At 53.9% G+C, this 22,871-nt stretch overlaps 2 protein-coding genes across 5 annotated transcripts; one reads left to right on the forward strand and one right to left on the reverse strand.

Moving 5' to 3' along the window:
- The first annotated feature begins 71 nt into the window (after window positions 1-71).
- TAX1BP3 (Tax1 binding protein 3) lies at window positions 72-5,707 on the forward strand. The gene is made up of 4 exons (XM_070393299.1): window positions 72-206; window positions 3,324-3,443; window positions 3,862-3,939; window positions 4,242-5,707. The coding sequence occupies exons 1-4, from the start codon at window positions 168-170 to the stop codon at window positions 4,377-4,379; spliced, it is 375 nt and encodes a 124-aa protein (XP_070249400.1). The 5' UTR covers window positions 72-167; the 3' UTR covers window positions 4,380-5,707.
- CTNS (cystinosin, lysosomal cystine transporter) lies at window positions 116-22,649 on the reverse strand. 4 transcript variants are annotated; one of them, XM_070393296.1, is made up of 13 exons: window positions 22,557-22,641; window positions 22,201-22,285; window positions 21,503-21,582; window positions 17,063-17,141; window positions 15,544-15,628; window positions 14,213-14,316; window positions 13,978-14,109; window positions 10,732-10,831; window positions 10,525-10,644; window positions 9,360-9,530; window positions 7,599-7,716; window positions 7,299-7,413; window positions 116-6,968 (listed from the first exon to the last, which is right to left on the reverse strand). In XM_070393296.1, the coding sequence occupies exons 3-13, from the start codon at window positions 21,561-21,563 to the stop codon at window positions 6,854-6,856; spliced, it is 1,200 nt and encodes a 399-aa protein (XP_070249397.1). In that variant the 5' UTR covers window positions 21,564-21,582; window positions 22,201-22,285; window positions 22,557-22,641; the 3' UTR covers window positions 116-6,853. The 4 variants fall into 4 exon arrangements, with proteins under 4 accessions (XP_070249397.1, XP_070249396.1, XP_070249398.1 ...); XM_070393295.1 differs by lacking the exon at window positions 22,201-22,285 and having other exon boundaries at window positions 22,557-22,649; XM_070393297.1 differs by lacking the exon at window positions 22,201-22,285 and having other exon boundaries at window positions 6,852-6,968; window positions 7,289-7,413; window positions 22,557-22,649.
- Between the last annotated feature and the right edge of the window lie 222 nt (window positions 22,650-22,871).

The following is a 22,871-nucleotide window of genomic DNA, read 5'->3' on the forward strand; positions in this document are numbered from 1 at the left end:
TTCCGAAAGCGGAACAGCGACCCGACGGGTGATTGGCTGGAGGCTTGTTAACTATTCATGAGGGGGCGGGCCGAGCCGGGCGGCCTTTGTTAACCCGAGGGCGCGGTCGCCGGGATTTTCACCGCGGGCTTCGCTGAGCGGTACTTGGCTGCCAGATTGGGGTCGCGATGTCCTACATCCCGGGCCAGCCGGTCACGGCCGTGGTGGTGAGTGCTCTCGCGGGGGCTCCTTCTCCCCTTGGCTTGCTCCCACTTTGCAGAGCGGTAAACGGACACCCCATACAGGTTGGCAAAGCGGCGAACCCCGGGCTCCTGCAAACCCGCGGCCAGAGCTTCGGTCCTGGTTTCACCCACGGGCTCCCCAGCCATAACAGGCAAGGCCGGGACCCAGGAGCCTCAGATCCTGGACCTGGCCAGTCCCCGGCCGCCGCCCCCGCGTTGGACTCCTTTTAGCCGGCCGGGGCGGAGGACAGAGGAGAAAGGCCGGGTTGTGGGGACCTAGTCAAGCACCCATGGCCTTCCCGGACCTGTGATCTCAGCTGGGTAGCCGCGGGGGGCGGGCGCCGGCCCGGACATCCGTGAGTCGCAGCCTCTGGAATGAGGAAGTGCTCCCTCCACGCCAGGGGCGCCGCCGCCCCTTACCCCTGCTCACGTCCAGCCTTGCTTCCTTGGACTCGCCACCGCCCAGTCCAGAGCGAAGGCTCATACAACTGGCTCGGTCCCGCTCGGAACGTTGCTAGGATCCCCAGTCCTTGGGGCAAAGTCCAGGTCCCCTGCCTGGGACTTGGGGCCGGAGAGACCCTTTGGGGTCAGCTCAGGCCCCAGGCCCCCCACTTCTCCCCTCCCCCTGGCTTGTCTTGGGTGTCAGGTGCAATTGGAATCATCCAAGGAAGGAAGGGAGGCTGGGACATTAGACCTAGATGTCAGTGCCACAGCTGGATGGGACCTGCAGGCCAGGAGGTGGGGACGTGAGTCCCAGAGAGGTCGGGTCATGGCCAGCCCCAAAAAGAAGCCCTCAGGACAGACCCGGATCTCTGAGAAGAAATGCCTGTTGGGCAGGCATTGGGTCAGGTGGAAGTCCCCGCTCTGGGGTCATGATCTCAGATGGGTGTGCTGGGAGTCAGGTGGTGTGGTGTGAAGTCACTGATAAGGTGAGCACAGAGGCAGGCCTGGGCCAGGAGGAAACATTGCTGGGCTTGCCAAGCCACCCTAACCTTCAGCCTGCTACACCAGCCTGACTTCCAGATCCCTCGCTGCCCAGAGAGGAGGAGGGGCCAGGCTTCCTCCTTACCTGGAAAAAAAGGGGTGACAGTAACTGGCCTGATTTCACCCAACTCAGTTACAGGGCCTGTCTCCCAGCCCAAGGGCCTGCACTTTTTTTTTTTTTTTTTTTTTTTTAAATATATTTTATTGATTTTCTACAGAGAGGAAGGGAGAGAGAGAGAGAGTTAGAAACATCGATGAGAGAGGAACATCGATCAGCTGCCTCCTGCACATCTCCTACTGGGGATGTGCCTGCAACCCAGGTACATGCCCTTGACCGGAATCGAACCTGGGACCTTTCAGTCCGCAAGCCGACGCTCTATCCACTGAGCCAAACCGGTTTCGGCTGCACTTTTTTTTTTTTATTTTTTCTGTACTTTTTTACCTTGAAGGTGGGTCAAAGGTATGTATTGGAGCAGGCCTGGAGGACCTAGGGTATGAGGATCTAGGCCTGGTGGGCCTCAGGGGTTATGCTCTTGCTCCCCCCTCTAACGTGTCATGGCTGGTCCCTGGGCCTTCCTCCAAGCTGTAGGACCATGACCTCCCAATTCTTCTAACACATGTCTGAACATGGTGGGTGGGGTGTGTTTGACTAGGGATGGGTGGGAGAGGCTTCCTCCCTGGCCCTTGTCATCTTCCATGTAGTTATCTTTTTTTTTTAAATATATTTTTATTGATTTCAGAGAGGAAGGAAAGGGAGAGCGAGATAGGAATATCAATGATGAGAGAGAATCCTTGATCAGCTGCCTGCCGCACCCCGCACACTGGGGATCGAGCCTACAACCCAGGCATGTGCCCTGACTGGGAATGGAACCCTGACCTCTTGGTTCATAGGTCGATGCTCAACCACTGAGCCACGCTGGCCGGGTGTAGTTAACATCTTGAGAATATTGAAACCATTTTGGCCCCTGGGAACTCTGGCTCCACAGGCCCATCTGCCTTCTGGATACCTGCCTGAATGGCTCCTGGCACTCAAACTCAACATGAGATGGTTGTATTCAGCCAGGCCAGGTGGCTAGAGGCTCCCCTTGACTCCTCTGTGCTATGAACAGCCCTCAAGTCTACTGATGTCACTTTACAAGTAGTTCATGGCCCCTGGCCTCTACATCCCACCTCTAAGAGGAATCCATTCCCTACTACCCAAGTGGTCATTCTAGCATCTAACCCGATCACAACCAGCCCTACTTCCCAACTCTCGAGCGCTCCAGTGGGCCCAGAATGAAGATCAGGTCACAGCGACCTGGTCACTCCCTCAGGTCCAGATCAAGTCACCTTTTGGAGTGGTGTGATCTGATCTGATTCCAGTATTTGGTGACTGGAGCATGTCTGCTGAGGGCTTTGAAAGGAGCCTGGAACAGCTGGGGACCACAGCCCCAGATATGGTAGGAGAACCCTAGGACTCTCCTCCACCTCCTCCACTGCACAAGAGCAGGTCCTGGGGCTTAGGGAAAAGACCCTCCCTGGGGCCCAGTCTCCAGGGCCTTCTTGCCTGGCCCCAGCCTCTTAGCCTCTTCTCACCTCCCAGTTCCGGTCCTGCGCTGTACACCCTGGTTCCATGGACCTTTATGTATGGCACCTTCAAGCCTCTGCTCCTATTCCCTTGGCCAGGACAGCCCCTCCTCTCCTTCCTGTGTGAGTTTGATCTCCACTTTTCCTGAGCATCCTGTGTTGCCCTGACCTGGGCTGCCTCGGCAATCTGCCTGCAGTTTTTTTAGGGCCTGACCCCTTCTGCCCTGAGTGATCCCTCCCTTGGGATACAGCCCCCCCATCCGTAGCAACCATAGCAACCGGGGCTGAGAGCACCTGTTGACTAAGGCTGATGCCTGAGACAGAGGAAGGGGAGAGAGGTTGGGACAGAGTGTGATGTGGGAGAGTTGATGTGGCCGAGTCGAGTCTCAACCCCCCGGCCTCCCAGGCTGGTGACCAGCTGGATTTCTGCAGAGGGTCCTGGTCCCCACCCTCCTGGCATGGCTGCGCTGTTCCAGTAGCCTGGGGTGGCTGTGGGAGATACAGACCAGATTTGTTCTCTACTCACCCCCAACTCATTCTTTTCTTTGCCAGCAAAGAGTTGAAATTCATAAGCTGCGTCAAGGTGAGAATTTAATCCTGGGCTTCAGCATTGGAGGTGGAATTGACCAGGATCCCTCCCAGAATCCTTTCTCAGAAGACAAGACGGATAAGGTGAGGACCAGAGTCCTGGGGCCTCTCCGTGCAGCAGAGGCCTGAGATGGTGGGTCTCTGCTTCCCGGGCCTTTGTGGAAGGAGCAGACCTAGTCTCTCGCCAGCAGTCCCCTCTAAGAAGGTCTAAGAAGTGATCTGGTGGGAATAAATAGGGGTGGGAGTGAGGAGTGGGCTGCCCAGCCGGAGGAAGGCCCGTTTACCCAGAGCCCAGGAGCAGCAGGGGCTGGAGCATCCCTGGGGCAGCCAACTATCCCCTTGGCTGTCTTGGCACAGCCTGTGCCTGGGGGTGGGGGCTGGAAGGAGGCTCAGTGCAGGGATAGACAGATGGACAGCTGGGCGTATGCCTACTGGACTTTGCTCTGTGGATAAGGGGCCAGTCCAGTGAACCCAGGGCTTGACGTGGGCTGTCTGTTTTCAGGGCATTTATGTCACACGGGTATCGGAAGGAGGCCCTGCTGAAATTGCTGGGCTACAGATTGGAGACAAGATCATGCAGGTAACAGAAGTGCCAAACGAGGAAAACAAGGCTTGGGTTGGAGGGGCTGAAGCATGTGGGAGTGGGGCTGAGGCTGCCCCTGCCTCCTGGGAGACTCACCCCAGCCATCTCGGAGCCCACGCTGGCCTTGCCCCAGAGGAAGCTGGCTCTCTTCTGTGTGTGGCAACTGGTGCTTGGCATCCCCTATCCAGGGGTCACCCGCCTGGGGCCTCTTTGGGTAACCCAGGCTCCCCAGACCCCATCCTACTTCCAGATCCCAGAGGGTGGGGAGCTGAGGTGGCTGTATTTTCTCCCTGGGTCAGGTGAACGGCTGGGACATGACCATGGTCACACACGACCAGGCCCGGAAGCGGCTCACCAAGCGCTCGGAGGAGGTGGTGCGCCTGCTGGTGACGCGGCAGTCGCTGCAGAAGGCCGTGCAGCAGTCCATGCTGTCCTAGCAGCCCGCCGAGGTCCCGACGTGTGCCTGCTGCCTCCTTGTACAGTGACACTACTTCCACAGTCTGCCCCTCGTCCTTGCTCCTGCTGAGTGCTGGGCGCCCACTCCGAAGGGCAAGAGCTGGTCCCAGAGGCCTGACTGGCCTGCCTTCCCCTCTCACCAGTGGCCTGAGGCTCTGGGACCAGCCCTCCCTTGGTCACCGAGGACTGGAAACAATGGCCTGGAGCTGAGTTGTAGTCAGTTTGTAGTGACCACAAGTTCAGCCCCCAGACCCTGCTGCCTGGTCTCAGCAATGCCCAGGGGAGCAGGGCCCCCACTTCCTGAGAGCGGCCGCAAAGCAGAACGCCTGGTGGGCCAGCTCTGCCCTCTGTCTCAGCTCCAAAGTGCCTGTGCCCCATGCATTCCCGTTGCTCAGAGGGGATTCGACACTTCAGAGGCAGCAGAAGTCTGCCAGCATGGAAGCCAGCAGGCTCAGTTCACCCATCGCTCCCCCACTCCTCCGAGGGGCGCTAGCCTTCCAGGGTTCACCAGCTTACAAGATTTAGATGAGGTTTGAGGCTGACTTTTGAGGGCATTTTTCAAGATTGCCAATCTCCTCTATGCCTGTTTAACTTTTGTACTTTTTTAATCACTTTGATACAAAGGGTTTTTATCTTACTATCTGGAGATGCCGGTTCTACTTTGAATTTAGCTTACTAATTCAATCTGGGAATGACTCAGCAAATTAGAGAACCTGATTTTGGTTACTGTGGAAATGGGGCAGTATGAATCCCCCCCCCCACACACACACACACCTTGTGCCCAATAAACAGAGCTGGGATTCACAGGGGTCTTTGCTAAGGTGCAGGCAGGGCTGGGGTACTTGGGGGTGGATTACGAGGACAGCTTTGTAAGGTCGGCGGACCTGGCCCTGGCTACTCGGGGAAGAAGCCCCACTGTTTCTAGGCCCATAGGACATGGGCTTGGCCTGGCCACACCCACCTTCACCCAACTTCCCTTGTGAATCGGGTCTCAGTCCCCACCCAGGAGGAGCCTCATGAAGACCAAGGGGTTCATGGGAAAAGTACCCTCCCCCTAAGGCTCTTAAGAGCACTCAGTTGATCACAGCCAGGATGCAACCCCAAATGTTTCCAGAGGCTGCCACCTGACAAAATGGGGTGCCTGGAGCCCTCCAGGCCTCTGGCTGGCCCACCATGGGCTGCACCACCAGCTCTGGGAATTGTTGCCAACTCATGGACCCACTGACAAATCAGATTTTTGAAATCTCCCACTTTTAAAGTGTGGCACCTGGTAACATACTGGGTGGCCCAAATAAAACAGGTGTGCATACTTGGTCAGGCTGCAATCTCTGCTTTGGGGAAACAAGAGCCTAAATTATTTGGTATTTTTACCCCTGGATTGATGAAGAATCTGGAAACAGATCCCTCCCAGTGGTGGTGTGCCCTTTAAGACCTCACCCAACCCCTGCTCACCACCAAAGCTTGAGCAGCGTGCCCCTGGGAATGCAGGTGTGGGACCCGTGGGACCTACCTGGCCCTGAGCAGGCAGGCGTCTGGCACTACCCAAGCAGGTCCCCTGATGAAGTGCCAGGTCGGCACGTGGTCACCTTGGGAGGCCATCTCCCTAAGCCCCAAGGACTTGGTTGTGAAGCCAACACACCTGCATCTGGCAAATGCTCAGCGCACAAAAGGAAATGGGTTTTAATCCAGGATACAGGCCCCTCATTGAACTTGTAGTAAAAAGTTGGAGAGTGGATAGACAATCTCAAGGCATGTACAAGGCATGTTTCCAGAGGCTGCCATCTGGTGTCAACTGGTTGGGTTTGGAGGGAAGGGGATTTGGGATCAGGGTTGGCCCATGGGTCTTATGTGAGGTGGTCTCAAGTCCTCCGAGGCTACTGAACAGCCCCAAATTGGCGAGTCTCAGGTCTGGGGGAAGTGAGGGAAGACAGGCCTGCCCTTCTCCAGGGGAGCTCACCATTTGGCGGGTCCAACAGGCCTCTAAGGCACGGAATGAGTGAGTGTGAGTGTGTGTGTGTCCTGTATCCAGACACGGGAAGGAGCAGCTGAGGGTTTCCCGTGGGCCCCTGACTGGAAAGTGGAGGTAGGCAGACAGCCACTCACTTCCAAAACATCCCTACCAAAAAGCCAAAAGGGGTGTTAGTGTGATAAAGAGCCACAGGGTGTTGGGAGTGAGCCCAGTTCAGAACCACAGGGTGCTGGGCACCTCAAGACCCAGAAATACTGTTTCTTTACTAGGCGCTGGCCTGGGCCGCCTGTGCCTGCAGTCGTGGAAGCTGGGTTATGTAGAATAAGTGTCAGGAAGGGTGTTCAGACTCAGAGAAGGGACCCCAAGGCCTAACCCCAAAGTCCCAGCCCCTCTGCCACCAGCACCAGCACAGCACCCCTCAGTCCACTGGCCACAGCACCTGGCAGCTTGGTCTCTGGGGACAGCAGTGGCACCAAAGCTGCAAGTTCAGTCCTTCAAGCTGCTCCCAGAAACACTGGTTGCTTGAGGCAAGGCCTGATCCCAGCTCCACATCCAGTCCTGCTTGGCATGGCTCTCAGAACCTGTGGGTGCTGCCTGAAGCCTTAAAGAAAATAGAAATGGCAGCATCAAGTCGCAGGGGGGCCAGGTGACTGGCCAGTAAGACCCGAGGGGCCGCCAGCAGCCAGCCTTTTAATCTCAGAGCAGAGTCAGGCGTCTGTCTCAGAGGGAGGTTTCTCCCCGGCCCTGGAAAGTCCTGGACAAAGGCAGGCTGGTTCCCGTTTACGGTGTTTGGCCCTGAGGAAGAGAACGCTTCTCCGATGTTGCACACCGAGCCAGCCCTGCACTCCAGGCCGCTCTCCAGCCTCCTGGTTGGGCACAGGGCCCTGGCCACTGACACTGGTGCCCTGGGTGCTAGTTCACCTGCTCATACCCGGGTTTCCTTCTGTACAAGCAGAAGTGCTGGATGAAGAAGACAATGTCGAAGAAGATGGAGAAGATGCCGAGTCCAAACTTGGTTGGGTCTCCAAAGATCAGTGTCCAATGGTCTGTTCGCCAGAGGGGACAGAATCTAGTTTTAGGCTGGCAGCTCCCGGGGTTGTGGAGGGTGGGGGTCCTCACCTGTCCAGGAAACCACCAACCCTGCCCTTGCAGATGCCCCCGGGGGGACCTAGGGGCTGGGACTGCTTGGATTCCCAAGCCGTGGGGCAGGCTTGGGGGGTGGAGCTCTCACCATTGTTGTAGGACTGGAGGAACATCTGGAGGAGGCTGAAGCAGCCCCCAGTGAAGTCCAGAAGCACGTTGCCAATGCTCCAGCCCTCGGTGCTCTTGTAGACAAAGTTCATGTAGGCCTGGGCAGCCAGACAAAGACATGGAGGGCGGTGAGGGGGCTGGGTGGCTGCCTCATGAGCCTCGTGACGGCCACTCCAGACAAGAGCGGCTCTAATTCCTCCCACTCGTGTGCTCCAGCCTCAGCTCCAAAGAACACGGTGACCTTTGGGCTCTGACAAGGCTTGGCGGAGAACAGCTTGGGTGGTCCTGGGGTGTCATTCGCACACACAGTGAGCAGGGCCCTCTGCCCCCCCCCCCCCCCCCCCCCCCGCCCCGTTCCAGGACAAAGCCCTTTTGTGGTTTTCCAGCCACTCGGATTTCCTCCTCATCTCCCATGAAGACTCCCCCCTCAGCCTGGACTCCATGCTGTGCTTGCGACCCGGGCTAGGAGAACCGCCTGGTCTGGAACACCAGCTCCACCACTGGCGCCCGTTGCCTGGGGCGTTCTCCTAGCCTTGGTTTCTCCAGCTGTAGAGTGGGCTTACCTCCCGCCTCAGCCCTACTTGGGCGCCGGGGTCTCTGGCTCAGGCTTCCCAGGTCTAGTGGGCGGATCTACTGGACACCCCGTCCCGCTGCTGCCAGCACCCTCCGGGTTCCTCTGCTAGGCCTCTGGAGGGGTCTTCTCCCAGTCAGCCATCAGCCAGGTCCCCTTTTTTGTCCTCTCCCACCCTCTCCATACTTGCTGCCACCTCTCCAGTCTTGGACAGTTTCAAACGTCTCCAAATTGGGACTCCTGCCTCCCAGGTTTCCCAGCCCCAAGCTTTCCCACAGTCAGGGACCCAGGCCCCACTTCCCCCAAGACCTGCCCCCACCCCAAAGCCTTCTTCCCAAGCCCCTGGTGCCTGGCCACACCTTCCTTTAGCTCAATACTGCTCGGCCTGCCAGGTGTCCTTGCTGCCTCCGCGCTTTCCTGCCTGCGGGCTGTGTAAGCTGCCCCTAGCCTGGAATTCCCCCTCTTCTGTCCACAGAACTGAGTCTTGTTTATCCTTCAGGGTCTGGCTCTGTTTCAGGCTCCCCAGGAGACTGGCCTTGACTCTGGCCAAAACGTTCTCCTTCCTGAGCCCACGGGCATGAGGTTCCTTGTGCTGGGGAAGCTGAAAAGGGGCTTCTCCACAGAGAACGAGGTGAGAACAAGGCCTCCACTTGTAAGTGGAGTCTGCAGTTGGCACTTATGTCATAAGCGATGCTGTCCCCGGCCACTCCAGCAATGGGGCAGGCATGCTTGACTCTAAGTCCCTGGGTCTGCAGAGGCCTGTCTGAGTGCTCGAAGGAGGCTGCTGAGGGCCCGCAAGGAAGGCCTGGATGGGAGTGGAGGTCACAGTGGTGGGTTCCTCCTCCCACCTGATCTTTCAGGGCTGTTGGCTGTGGTAATGGGGCAGAACTGAAGCCGCTAGGAAGGTTGGGAGGGAGAGACCTGCACCACCCCTGACTCTCAGCTGAGTGTGAGCTCAGTCTCCGCTGAAGTCTTTGTGAGATTTTGGCACCAGAGAAGAGCAGGCGGCGGTGTGGCCAGCTTTCACCCGGTCCCATCCTGCTGGGCCCATGGCTCCCGCTGAGGCTTCCTGTGCCTGGTCCTCCCCGAAGCCAGGACAGGACCGGTGGCCTGTATCTCACCCCCTCACCCCGGTGGCCACATGGAAGGGAAGGAAGGCCCCAGAAGTACCTGCGGAAAGTACTTGACCAGTGTCACCGCGAGCTTGATGTAGGAGAAGCAGAAGAGAAACTGCAGCCACGTGGTTACCCCGACTGCAGCCAAAATCAGGATGACGAGCGCGAAGAGCCACGAGAGCACCAGGAAGCCAATGGCGGGCCAGGACACCCGCTGGTCGCCGCGCTGGGGATGAGAGGGGGGAAGTGGGAGGTGGGCGTGGGTGGGGGCAATGCTCTTGTCACTATCGGGGTCTCTAGTTCAGTCCTTCTTGGACTTTCCAGAGCCCAATTGCTTCTTGTTTCCACAATGCAGAACTGGGTGCCTCCCAGAGCCCCCCAGGAACGAAGAATGTTGGGGATGGAACCCAACACCATCCCAGCCCAGGATTGTTCATTCCATGATGCAGAGAGGGAGCCACTCTGGAATCTGTCCCCACCCTTCCCCTTCCCCTTCCCCTTCCCCAAAGAAGGCTCCTTCGCCCAAGCTCCACAGCAAAGAGTAAGAAAACCTGGAAGGTTCGAGAAGGTGGGGCCCAAGCAGCATGGCAGGCCTTGCGTGTATGAAGGGAACTCTGAGAGGGAAGTGGTGCGCCCACGGGGAAGTGAAAGAAAACACCACGTCAGCGACCAGACACATGGCCCAACGCGGCTGAGTCCAGACCCCCCAGGACCTCTCGGGGCCCTTGTGAGCCTCCTCCTCACACTGAACCCCAGCTACCTCCACCGGCTCATGGTGGCTCTCACTGCCCCTCGGCCTTCACAGTTGGTGCCCCACCTGGAGATGCCCCACCCTGTCCCTCTTCCCCATGGCCACAGGAACATTACTCACCCCATGGACCACAGTAAACACAAATTCCTGACGCCCTCCTTCCCCCTCCTCGCTGGCTGGGCCATGCTCTCCCCTCCCCTCAGCTCTCGCCTGCTAGGCCATCATCATGCCTCTCTCTGTCCCTCACTCCAGACCTGGGGTGAGGGGACAAGAACTTGGGCTCGTGCTGTGATCCCTGTGCCTGGCCTATTATCTTGGCCCAATCATCAATCAGATGCTGAGCGATCAAACACGTGACCTTTCTGAGGGTCTCTGTGTCTCTGTAGTGAAACAGCAGGTGTGGGTAGCAGGTGGTGGTGGTGGGTGCTGCCTGGCAGCCACAGCGGGCAGGAGCCATCCCATCTCTCACCTCGTACAAGAGGCACTGCACCAGGACCACCAGGGTGAGGGCCACGGCGTGCAGGCTGAAGAAGATGTCGTTACTCTCCACAGGGTTCACTCCGTTCGGGTATTTGTGGAAAAACTGCTCCTGTTGAGGGGGGTGACAAAGCTGAGTGAGGGGCAGCCAGGCCAGGAACTGCTTGGGCTGGGCGGTGGTGGGCGGGCAGGGCCATACCTTGATGTGTGGCACCCACAAGAGGCCCACGTTGAACACGCTGTAGGCCACGAAGCCCGTCAGGTTCAGGGTAATGAAGTCGAAGCTCAGACCAACAACACTGTGGGAGGGGAGATGGAGACGGGGCAGGTGAGACGGCCAGTGAAGGCAGGGGAGGGGAGGGGAAAGAGCCCCCAGCACACGGGAAGGAGGGCCTGGTGGAGCACTGGCCTTGGGACCCCCTTCATGCCACAGTCGATGCCACTCAATCCCACCCTCTTGGGAACCAGGTTCCTCCTGCCTCAAGTCCTGGCCCCCGAGGGAAGCTTGGGGCCTCCTGCAGAAAGGAGGTGCCTCCCCTCCCTGGCGCCCTGCTCAGCAGCCCCACAAGAGGCCCACATGGCGAGGTGATTGTGGGAAAGCTTGTGTCCTTGCTGCACGAAGACGCAATCGCAGGCCCACTTTGTCCTTCTTTCCTCCCAGGGATGTATAGTTGTCACACAATATCCTTTTCATTTCAGAAATACACCATAGCGATTTGTTATTTATATACATTACAAAATGATCCCCACAATAGGTCTAGTTACCACCTGTCACTGTACAAAGTTATTACAATATTATTGACTATATTCCCTGTGCTATACCTCACACCCTCATGAGTTATTTATTTCACACCTGGAAGTTTGTACCTCTTCATCCCGTTCACCTATGGCGCCTACTCCCCACTACCCCGCTCTGGTAACCACCAGTTTGTTACCTATACCAATGAGTCTGTTTCTGTTTTTAGATTTCATATTATAAATAAAATCATCCAATATTTATTTTTTCTATTTCACTTAGCATACACCTTCTAGGTCCATCCGTGCTGTTGAAAATGGCACGATTTCATTCTTTATTATGGCCGAGTGATGTTCCATTGTATATATGTACCACATCTCCTTTACCCATTTGTCTATAATGGACACTCAGGTTGCTTCCATATTGCAAATGATGCTGCACTGAACTCAGGGGTGCATATATTTTTTCAAATTAGTGTTTCTGTCATCTTTGGATAAATCCCCAGTAGAATTGCTGGATCACATGGTGGTCCTATTTTTAATGTTTTGAGGACCTTCCATACTGTTTTCCACAGTGGCTTCATCATTTTAAACTGCCACTAGTGTATCTTTTCTCCACATCCTTTACAACACTTATTTTTTGACTTTCGAATGATAGCCATTCTCACAGGTGTGAGGTACTATCTTGGGGTTTTTGAACTCCATTTCCCTGGTAGTGATGTTGAGCATCTGTTCATGTGCCTGTTGGCCATCTGTATGCCTTCTTTTGAAAAAAGGTCTATTCAAGTCCTCTACCCACTTTTTAATCGAGTAGCTTACTTATTTTGATACTTACTTATATAAGTTCTTTGTACATTTTGGCTATTAACCTCTTATCAGATATATGACTTGCAAATATCTTCTCCCATTCAGTGGGTTGCCTTTTTGTTTTGTTGGTTTCCTTTGCTATACAAAAAGCTTTTTAGTTTGATGGAATTCCATTTGTTTATTTTTGCTTTTGTTGCCCTTGTCTGAGAAGACATATCCAAAAAAAATGTTAAGACTGATATCAAAGAGCTTACTGCCCATGTTTTCTTCTAGTTTTATGGTTTCAGGTCTTACTACATTCAAGTCTTTAATCAAAATGCTGTAAGATAGTGTCCAGTTTCATTCTTTTGCAGGTAGTTGTCCAGTTTCCCCAATGTCATTTATTGAAGAGACTGACTTTACCCCATTGTATATTCCTAACTCCCTTGTTATAGATTGACTGTGTATGTGTGGGTTTATTTCTGGGCTCTCTATTCTAGTTCATTGATCTCTGTGTTTGTTTTTGTGCCAGGACCATGCTGTTTTGATTACTACAGCCTTGTAGTATAGTTTGATATCAGGGAATGTGATACCTCTTTTTTTTCAAGATTGTTTTGGCTATTTGGGGTCTTTGTGGTTTTATACCAATTTTAGGATTCCTTGTTGTAGTTCTGTGAAAAATGCCTTTGGTAATTTGATGGGGATTGCATCGAATCTGCGATTGCTTTGGGTAAGAGTGAACATTAAAACAATATTAATTCTTCCAATCTGTGAGCATGGTATATCTTTCTATTATTTGTATCTTCATCGATTTCTTTCATTGATGTCTGTTTTCAGAATACAGATCTTTCACCTCCTTGGTTAAATTTATTCCTAGGTATTTTAATTTCTTAGATGCAACTGTAAATAGGATTTTCTTAATTTCTCTTTCTGAAACATTGTTATTCGTGTATAGAAATGCAATTTAAATGTATTTCCTCCACATATAGTCTAGGTGCCTTTAAAACGAGTTTTGCTGTGCCCCAGGATGGGTGAGTCCTCGCACAGGACCCTGGGTAACATCCCTCCCTGCTACAGGCCTCCGTGTGGGAGATGGGTTGCCCTTCGTTACCATGTCTCCATCTCTCCTACTCTTCTGTATGTGGTCCCTCTGTCCTTTGTTGTGCAGAAGCTGTTCAATAGGCCCTCAGTTCTCTTTATTTTTTTAACATATTTTTATTGATTTCAGAGAGAAAGGGAGAGGGAGAGATAGAAACATCAATGATGAGAATCATTGATGGGTTGCTTCCTGCACACCCCCTACTGGGGATTGCGCTCAAAACCAAGCATGTGCCCTTGACCGGAATTGAACCCAGGGCCCTTCAGTCCACAGGCCAATGCTTTGTCCACCGAGTCAAATCGGCTAGGGCTAGGCCCTCAGTTTTTGAGCAGGAACTGCTCTATATGTAATGTATATTCCTAGTATGTCTGTGGGAGGAGATGAGTTCAGGGTCTTCCTACACCCATAACCTGGCCTCGCCTCCCTCTTTGTTTTTATAATCAAGGTGGGAAGGTTTAATCTCCAAGGCTGAAGGATCCACCTCCGGTACTGTAGCACAGCTTGACTTTAATTCCTCCAGGGCTGGACGGACCGAGATAAGAGAATATTTGGGGGGACGTCGCCCCCACTCAGCCCATCCTCCCTTCACCGAGAAGCCCCATTGTGTTGCTTTCACAGAGAGGAGCTAAACTGGGCGAGAGACCAACTGCCCAGCAGGACAAGTGCCACCACGGGCTCTTGGCGCTCTCACCTCAACAGCTTTCTAGAAAGGGCAGAAAGGAGATAGGCAGAGGGGGACGGGCTGAACCGTGCTAGCGACTGCCTCGGGGGAATGCCCGTCACACGGGCACCAAACGACCCCGAGCGTACAGCTCAGCAGATTACCTTTTCCGCCTCCAGTTCATGATCACCTGCGGGTAGAAGGAGATGGACCAGGCCGCAAAGTAGATCCAGCCAACCACCTGGTTTATGACACTGACGACGTTGCTGCGGATCACCAAGAAGCGTATCCTTGGGCTGGAAAGGATTTGGAGGCCAGGATGAGCTGAAATGGGGCTCCCGAGAGAAACCCCCACGGGTCAGCACTGCCTTTCTTCTCACCACTTAAACCCCAGCTTACCCGGTTTGGCTGGAATGGTTTTCGTGCAGAAAAACAGTAATCTGTCCCACATTTCGAGATGTCACTTGAAAAGAGGACTCTGTCGCTCCGGGAGGCACCACAACCTATAGGAAAACTGAATTCGATCCAGTGCCATGTATTTGTTGGGACCTGAGTGCCCCGCTGCAGACTATGCACTAGGGAATGTGGGGACAGATCACACAGGGTTCCCCGCCTTCCGGGAGCTTACTAACAAAAGGGAGAAACACCACCAACCAGCCAACTGGAACCCCCATACACCGATGTCTTATGCTAGACTTTCTGAGCAGAACGTGGTTCTGCCCTTGGGCCTACCCCTGGCTCATCTCTGAGGGAACATGGGACGGCTCCCTTTCTCTCCCCAGCCAGCCATCTGTGGATCAAGCCAGACCTCAGAGAGCTGAATGCCAGGACCTGCTGTTAGAACCACTGGCTTTTCTTAGCCCGCAGCAGGCCTGATACCCTGGGGCGGGAGAAGTTGGGTCCAATGATGTGTGATGTTCACCATGGGATGAGCTGAGATTCCCTTCTCACAGGAAGCCCATGCTTCCACATGGTCTGCTTGCTAAGGGGCTCAGGGCCAGTTTGCAGCCCATTTCTACAACCACACAGGGCCTCGTGGCATGCCTTATGGCCAATTTCATCCCTCCATTTATCTTGTCTGTTTTTTTGTTAAAACCCTCGTTTACTTTATACTGCCTCTCCATTGATGTTTTTTATCTAATTTATCAGTAATTGGCTCAAATCCTTAGTAAGGCAGAAGCAGGGTGTTTACTAACAGACAAAGGCATAGGGCTATGAATAGTTATCGCTGTAATACCAGACAGACTCTAGCACTGGGTTTTGGAAATAACACTCAACCAATGGGATCTCAGAACAGTGCTTTGCAAACCTTAATGTGGACTCAAATCATCCAGGGATCATGCTCATGTGCAGATTTTGAATCAGTGGATCTGGCACGGGGCCCGGGAGTTCTGCATTTCTAAAAAGTTTCCAGCAGGGACAATGCTGCTAGGCCTTGAACACCCTTTGAGTAGCAAAGTCTTAGAAAACTACCTTAAGAATTTCTTCTACATTCACAGAAACATTTTCTGCCTTACATTTCTTACCATCGCCTTCCTAATTCCGTCTACACAGCATAAGACGCCCATCCTCAAGGAGACCAACAAAGCCAAAATCAGAGATTTTTAGAGGGATGGGACGGGGGCAGCCCACGGCCTATAAACCAGGTGGCCCACTTCCAGAAGCACTCAATTAAAATGTGTTTTGTTACCCAGCAGTTCTCTACCCACCAGTTAAGGTTCATTACTTACTTCATCCGGCAGCTCAAGGATAGTGATGTTTTTTGAATAAAATGTGATTTCAAAAGTGATCACCAAGGTTGCATTTAGGGGATGCCTGTGGGGGACAAGAGTCTGATTACTAGTGCAGAGTGGGACACTGTGCGATCTCAACCCACCTCTGGACTTCCCACGGGGCCTGTCATTTCTCAAGCAGTTAGGGTGAGGAAGTGCTATGTGCTCATTCTAAGGGGAGAGAAGGTGGGCTCCCTGCTCCTTAGGAGTTTTCTATTTTTTTAGAAATATATATTTTTATTGATTTCAGAGATGAAGAGAGGAAGGGAGAGGGAGAGAGAGATACAAACATCAATGATGAGAGAGAATTATTGATAGGCCACCTCCTGCACACCCCCTACGAGGGATGGAGCCCACAAACCAGGCATTGTACCGTGACTACCTGGTTCATAGGTAAACGCTCACCCACCGAGCCATACCGGCCAGGCAGGAGCTTTCTATCTTTATCAGAGGAAAAGATGTCCTACTGGTGCTGACTGAGACCACAAGAAGGTGTGAAACTGGCTGTGAATGCCAAATAAGGTGTCCAGAGGCCGACCGGACGATGACACCTGCTCTGGTGGGAAAGGCTTCGGAGAGGCTCAGGTCTGAGCAGGGAGCACTGTGTCCCCAGAAAGCCATGAGGTATGTCTGGGCAGCCCAGGGGGCTCAGGTCTGCACTGAGAGGCCCGGCGTTAGTTTAGAAGGCTGTGGAAAGCCACTCCAGGGTTCTGGAGAGGGGAGAGCTGTGGTGAGGGGATGACATGTCAGATTCACCAGGTGTCTGGGTGCAAGCAGCCGGGCTATAGACGGAATGTAGGTTTGTTGGGGAGCCTTGGTACCAAAGCTGTGGCTGAGAACAGACTTCCCAGGAGGGGTGAGGAAAGGGAGAGGGGGAGAGAGAAAGGACAGGGCTCCAGACCTTCCTCTACAGGATCCATGTGACTGGGAGGCAGGTGCAGGGGGAAGCAGTGAAGGATGCAGAAGAGGGAGGCTCTCAGCACAGTCTGAACTCGGTCGGCAGCCTCATGACTGACCCAGCAGAGGTCAGCAAGACAGACTCTCAGTGGAGGCTAAGTGTGAGGGTCTCACAAACGGGATCCACAGATGGAGTCCCTTCTGCTTTAGAAAGTGATCTAACGAGTGCTCAGCTCCTTACCCCTGACCTCAGGGCTCTCCTCAAATACTTAGAGCCTTGGAAGAGCCACTCTCAAGTCTGGCATCAACTGCTGGCCACTCAAGGACTCTTTTCGGCTGGGGAAAAGGCTCCATGACTGGGGAGAAGCCCCTTCCTGCTCCTCCCCCCGGAAACAAGGGCTCTGTGAGTGGGGAAAGAGAGACTCCGGGACCTCGGTCTGCAGCCCAGGGCTGGGGCCTCTCTTCCTCTGGCTTCTCTGAAAGCGAAGAGGCACGAGCATCACACTTGAGATATGAAGGGCCGGAGCCGGCCGTGGGGCAATGAGCTGGGCCGAGGGCAGCTCTGGGCCTGGGCACTTACTGAAGGGCGATGCTGACATTGGTTGAGCTCCCATTTTCCAGCTTCACCGTGGGAGGAACAGCAAGGTTGACCGTCGACTCTGGAAGGACCCGAATCAGTGGCATTAGTCACGAGGTCAGAGACTTAGGCCCACAAGGAGAGACGGAGCAGGGCCCCGGCCATCTGAACTCAGGAACTATGTCCCATGATGACCCCTATCTTCTGGGTGAAGACACGGAGGTTCTGAGGGACTAAGTGATGCGACTGGAAACCAAAGCCCTCATTAGGCTCTTTCACCTCCTGCTGCCATTGGAGGGAGACACAGGCCTGAGCGGGAGACGCTGCCGCTTCCTCCTCCCCAACATCACGGGCTCTGAGGGTGTGCAGCCGAGTTATCTGGAGACAGTTTTACAAACTAAAGGCATTCAAGCCACAACCCGGGACTGGAAAACGCAGACTTGAACCACCTCTTCAGATGGAAGGCACAGGCGTCTCTCTGTTTGTGGAGCTTCAGTGGCCCTGCAGAATGGGTCCGGCCGCTCCTTGCGCATTTCTTTGATTATTGTCAGCTGAGTCCAGTGGCGTCAGCAGAGCCACGTCCTGGAAACAGGGCTCAGGTGCCAGGGGGTGAGTTTCATTATCTAAGTTCAGCCAGGCACAAGGAACGGACGCAGTTACCCGGGCTCAGCCAGGAGTGACAATTACAATGAAGCCACAAGAATGAAGAACTACAGCTTGATCTTTAACCATGACTTCACATAATTTCCTTTGTCTTAAACTCTAGTAAAACTTCCTGGAATAATACTGTATTAAATACATGTGCTGCACCAGAGGGCCAGCTGTCCCACCCGGTCCCAGCTTTCCCTACTGTCTCTGTGTCTGTCTCTTTCTTTTTCCTCAATCCCCCATCGCCCCTACTCAGGACTCGTGCCTGCTCTCTAGCCGTGCTGGTCGAGGTCCAGGAGAGAAATACTTATACTCAGACACATGGGCCCAGCTAACCTGTTTCTCAAAAAACCCTGTTGGGTTCCCATATGAACCTGAGCCCAGCTCAACCCATTCGCTGATCCCCCTTCCTGAGGCCGACTCTGCTGGGGACTGGGCGGGGGGAGTCTGATTTCCTCTTGGCTTTGAGGTGTTAGCTTAGGATGAGGTAGACAAACAGGCGTCCAGGGTGAGGGGAGAAGCAGGTGTGGGAGGCGAAACACCCCAGAGCAACTTGGCTACAGAACATGAGTGAGTCAGCCTCTCTCTGACCTCTTCCTGTGTTCTTAGGGCAGCACCTCCCCCCCCCGCCCCCGCCATCCCAGGTATGCTCACAGATCCAGGCACCTGTCCACCTCCCCTCCCTCACCTCCAGGCCTTCAGGATGACGCACAGCATAAGGGATGGGCATGAATCTAGAATGGAAGTGGAAGGGGGCCCACAATGGGAAAGCAAATGCTCAATTTGATGAAGATGGTCTTTGCTGGGTTACAGCCGCAGGCAGGGCCCAGGCCTCCCTCTCCCCAGACCATGAAAGGCAGAAGGTAAAGAACTGAGTTTAGGCGCCCAGGTGGGAAGAGCATTTAGAGGTTCTCCACTGTCTGATCCCGCTTCTCAATACTCCTACCTAGCAGTTTCTCTTCCTCTGCGTGGACACCCAGAAGGAGTAACCCCATCTCCTCCAAGGGAAGGGCCAGCCTGGAACTTGCACTCGTGGGCCTGGCTCGGCTACCCGAGACCTCTCAGACCCTATCTGAGCCACCTTCCTCATGCTGACCCTGCACGTGTGAATGCAGACGCAGACTTTGTCCCGTGTCTGCAAATCTCCAGCTGACTCCACCAGGGTCGCTCTGCGTGGCACGTCCCCCGGCCCTTGCAGAGGCCAAGCTGCACAGAGTAGGAAAGTCCCTCCCTTACGTGTAGCCTTGAGGCCTGGAGGCAGCTTTGACAACTCCACCTCTCCTTTTTCACTCACTGCTCCCATAGACCACCTGTGGCTTTGCTCTGGGCTTGCACAGCTGGGGGAGGTCCTTGCTGTTACTTTCCACCTAGAGCTGAGGACCATACCGGATAAGCAAGACTGTGACAGGACGGTACCCAGGACAGGGACACTGAAAGTGATGCCAGGCAGCCACCAACACCGCTGGGTCCCCGGGGCTCTGCCGGGACTGTGATCAGGGTGAGTGGGCGATCCCCATGGCCTCTGCTCTTCCACCGTCTTTCTATTTCAAAAGCGGAGTCTGTGGACACTCAAAGAACCAGATCAAGGGATGGTTATTTCCCTTTCACTTAGTGCTCAGCAGTGGAGAGACTGGGCTCTGAGATCAAACAGACCCATTCTGGCTCTGTCGCCCCCTAGCTGTGTGACCCTGGGTGTACGTAAGCCTGTTTCCTCACCGGTAACATGGGGAGAATAGTACTACCCACCTCACAGGGCTTTGTAAAGAGAAAGTGATGTGTGCGACTTTCCACACTGAGTGCTGAACAATTGCTGTTGACTATTCTTAACACCATGTAAACAAGGCAGGACTTTTTTTTTTTTTAAGTGGGAGGCAGTTAGAAAACTGGCATCATATCCTGGGAAAGCACACTTTAGTTTGCCCTGGGGCAGGAGTCTCTGGACACAACATTGGAATTACCAAGTGAATCTTAATGAGACGACCCCAAGTTACCTCTAAGGAGAGTCTGTTTTCATATCTATATCTCTATATATTTATGTATGTATATACATATATATATGTTTTTATTGATTTCAGAGAGAGGGAGAGGGAGAAGGAGATAGAAACATCATTGATGAAAGAGAATCATCATTGGCTCTCCTGCATGCCCCCTACCGGGGATCCAGCCCACAAGCCGGGCATATGTCCTGACTGGGAATCGAAAAGTGGCCTCCTGGTTCGTGGGTCAATGCTCAACCACTGAGCCAACTTAATGGCCCTGACGATCACTCCCCAAAGCAAGGAGAAGACAGGCCCGCCAGGCTGAGCTCAGAAAGCCAATTCCAGTTATTGATTTGATGGTGGTTTCCACTGTTTATGACACTCAGGAAAGGAGGCAGAATGGTAAAATGGAGCAGGGACCCTACTCAGCTCCCATCTTAGTTACTGTCTAGCTCTGTGACTTTGGGGAGGACCTTGACCCTCTCTGGGCCTAAATTTCCCCTCTGTATAATTGAGGTGGGTTTGCTGTTCTTCTCTAGAGCAATGCATTAGCATTACTAATGGAGCTTCATGTAAAGCCTGCCAATGCCGTGTATATGCATACCGGGGCCTTAGCCCAAGAGAATGTGACCCAGCAGGTCTGGAGTGGGGCTCTGGCATCTGTACCAAGAAACACCAGGCAGCACGTGGAAACTGCTTATCCACAAGGTGTGACTGTAAAGTAACACGGCTGATTTTTTAACAAACCTGGAAGAGCTGGTCAGGTACTTATGTTCTCAGAGATTTAAGAGGCCGGATAACTGTGATGGTAGACAGCCACTGCACCGGGCTCTTGACAAGCTTGCATAGGATTTGTATTGTTTGAACAAGGTTGATTTGAAATCTTTGGTCAGGGATTTTAAGATCTGTCTGAGTTTTGACAGTGGCCAGAATAACGGGCCTGGGGTCCTAGAAGTGCTCCGCACAAATTCCTTCTGTGGAAGGAATCTCAGTCGTGTTTGGGGCAGTGGGAGAATTAATAGAATGATACAGGCCTCTAAGAGCCCTGCACTAAAAGTCACGCCCTGTAAGGATGTACAGACCCTGGTGTGTTTTTTGGACAACGAGCCAGGGTTCTGCGAGGCCCCCCTGGCCCTGTTCCTCAGTCCCTCTTGAAGGGAATGGTTTTCTCATCTTACGAGGGGATGCTGGGCAGACTCTTTAGGACTTTGTGGCCTGGCAGATCCAGCCTCAACAAGGTGGCCACATCACGCTTCTGCAGCATCTCCCAGAGCCCATACCTCCCTCTGTGAGGTCCACAGGGCAGGAACACAAGCCCTTCTTTACAGATATTATCCCAGATTGTAGGAAACCCACAGTTTGATTTTGGTAATACAGATAAGGTAATAGGGACCCCAGTGCAGAAGTCTGATTAGTTATTTATTATTTAGAAAAGCACACAAGAATGCATTGCCTGCATTAAAAACATATTTAGGAAACTGAAACAAGGGCCATTTCTCCCCTGGTTGCAAGTTTCATGGGGTCCTTAGAAGTTAGGGGATATGTGCTTATCAGGGAAAGAGAGGGGGAAGGGAATGGCACAGGTGTGCTCCCTGAAGGGAGAGCGCCAGAAGGCCAACTATTCATGGAATCATCTGATTCCTTGTAAAATTCCTGGACCCCAGACCTGGGTCTGCTCCACCACCCTGTGGCTGCTTGACCAAGGGCCCGGCAAGCCCACGCAGTCTGGGCAGTCCTAAATCCTTGGCTACAAACAGGTCAGGCTCCTTACTCTATCTCCCTCTTTACAAAGTTGCTGACCCATTTCCAAACTTACCACATTTCTCTATGAGCGTCAGGGGAAAAAGGATAAAAACAATCAGCCAACTCCTTATCATGTTCCTCAATTTCAAAGAGCTAGTGAGAAAAACAAAGAGCAAGAGAAGTTCAGGTTAAAGTTGGGTCAGCTCAGCAACAGTATGCCCCGTGGGGTAGTGGCCACAGAAGTGCCATATGCCGCCTGGACAATATGCCCCCTGGAACCATGGCATGAACTGTTCATCAAGGACTTTCACTTCACGCCTGTGGCCTCATGGGCTTTGCCTCACCAGCTTGGAGAACAGGACTCCAGGGAGGGCTTATCTTTAATTTAATAGCGAAATGGGCTCAGAGACACTAAGTGGGTTGTGTAAGGGCCCACTCTGAGGAAGTAGGCAAATACTGAATTTTCTCCTCTTCAACTGCTTCTTGCCACTTAATTGACAGAAAGAATGCAGTTTTACTGGCTTAGAGTTCTTTTCCCCCCCAAATTATTAAAACTGTGGTCAGATATTTGACTTTGTGAACCTATAAACCTTAAGGAAATTGACTTCATTCCCTATCTTGGGATAAGAGCCTAAGGGTTGTTATTTTCCTCCAAACTGTCAAAAAAGGCAAAGCCCAGCTGTTCTTCCTTTCTTCAGCCCAAAAGCCCCCGGAGGGCGGCGCCGGCTCCTGCCCACAGCCCTGGAGCCCAGCCCAGAGCTCAGCACTTACTTCCACCGGAGTTTCGGAAGGGTCCCCTCTGAGTCTCCCTTCTCCAAAGCAACCGGTAAACTCGGCGATCAGATTCAGGCGGCAACTAAGCGGGAGGCGGGGAAGGGGCTTGGACCACCCCCACCACCTCGACAGCACGGTGAGCCCTACCTCCGCCCACCTCCACCCAGGCCCTCGCACCTGGGGAATGTCCGGTGTCGCTAGGACGGGACAAGTGGCAAGGGATGGACCCCGGCGCCGCTAAGCAGGGCTGGATGGCGGCGGGCTGCCGACCGGCTTGCCGCACCAGCCCCAGGGCCTCAGGGGGTTCACTCGGGGAAGCGGGAGGAGGCTGTCGGGGCCGCGCCGGCTCTCACCTGAGATCCTCGGAGGCTCCGGGACCGACCCACGAGACGTAGAAGATGCTTGAGCTGTACCCACTTCCCCGGTCCGGCTAGATCTGCGGGAGGGCGGGCCCGAAGTCACCTGACCCCAGTCACCTGACTCGCGGATCACTAGGTTCCCGCGATGCACTCTGGGAGCGGTAGTTTTGACGAGTCTGAAGCAGGGTTGGGGCGGAGCAGGGATGGAGGCTCGGTGTGAGGGAGTCTTCAGCCGCTTTTAGGGACGCAGAGGCTCTCCGAGCGCCGAGCGACTGTCCGCGGACCCTGCATTCGTTTTGAGAGCGAGGC

Source organism: Myotis yumanensis, unplaced genomic scaffold (genome assembly GCF_028538775.1).
Source record: "Myotis yumanensis isolate MYYU_CA2020_CCGP unplaced genomic scaffold, mMyoYum1.0.hap1 SCAF_16, whole genome shotgun sequence".
Classification (NCBI taxonomy): domain Eukaryota; kingdom Metazoa; phylum Chordata; class Mammalia; order Chiroptera; family Vespertilionidae; genus Myotis; species Myotis yumanensis.

Coding starts and splice junctions, on each gene's coding strand:
- TAX1BP3 (XM_070393299.1), top strand. CDS start 168: ATGTCCTACATCCCGGGCCAGCCGGTCACGGCCGTGGTG. Junction 3,444..3,861: donor CAGAAGACAAGACGGATAAG/GTGAGGACCAGA, acceptor GTCTGTTTTCAG/GGCATTTATGTCACACGGGT. Junction 3,940..4,241: donor TTGGAGACAAGATCATGCAG/GTAACAGAAGTG, acceptor TCCCTGGGTCAG/GTGAACGGCTGGGACATGAC.
- CTNS (XM_070393295.1), bottom strand. CDS start 21,563: ATGATAAGGAGTTGGCTGATTGTTTTTATCCTTTTTCCCCTGACGCTC. Junction 14,317..15,543: donor TCCTTGAGCTGCCGGATGAA/GTAAGTAATGAA, acceptor GTTTTCCTATAG/GTTGTGGTGCCTCCCGGAGC. Junction 6,969..7,298: donor TTGTACAGAAGGAAACCCGG/GTATGAGCAGGT, acceptor ATTTTCTTTAAG/GCTTCAGGCAGCACCCACAG.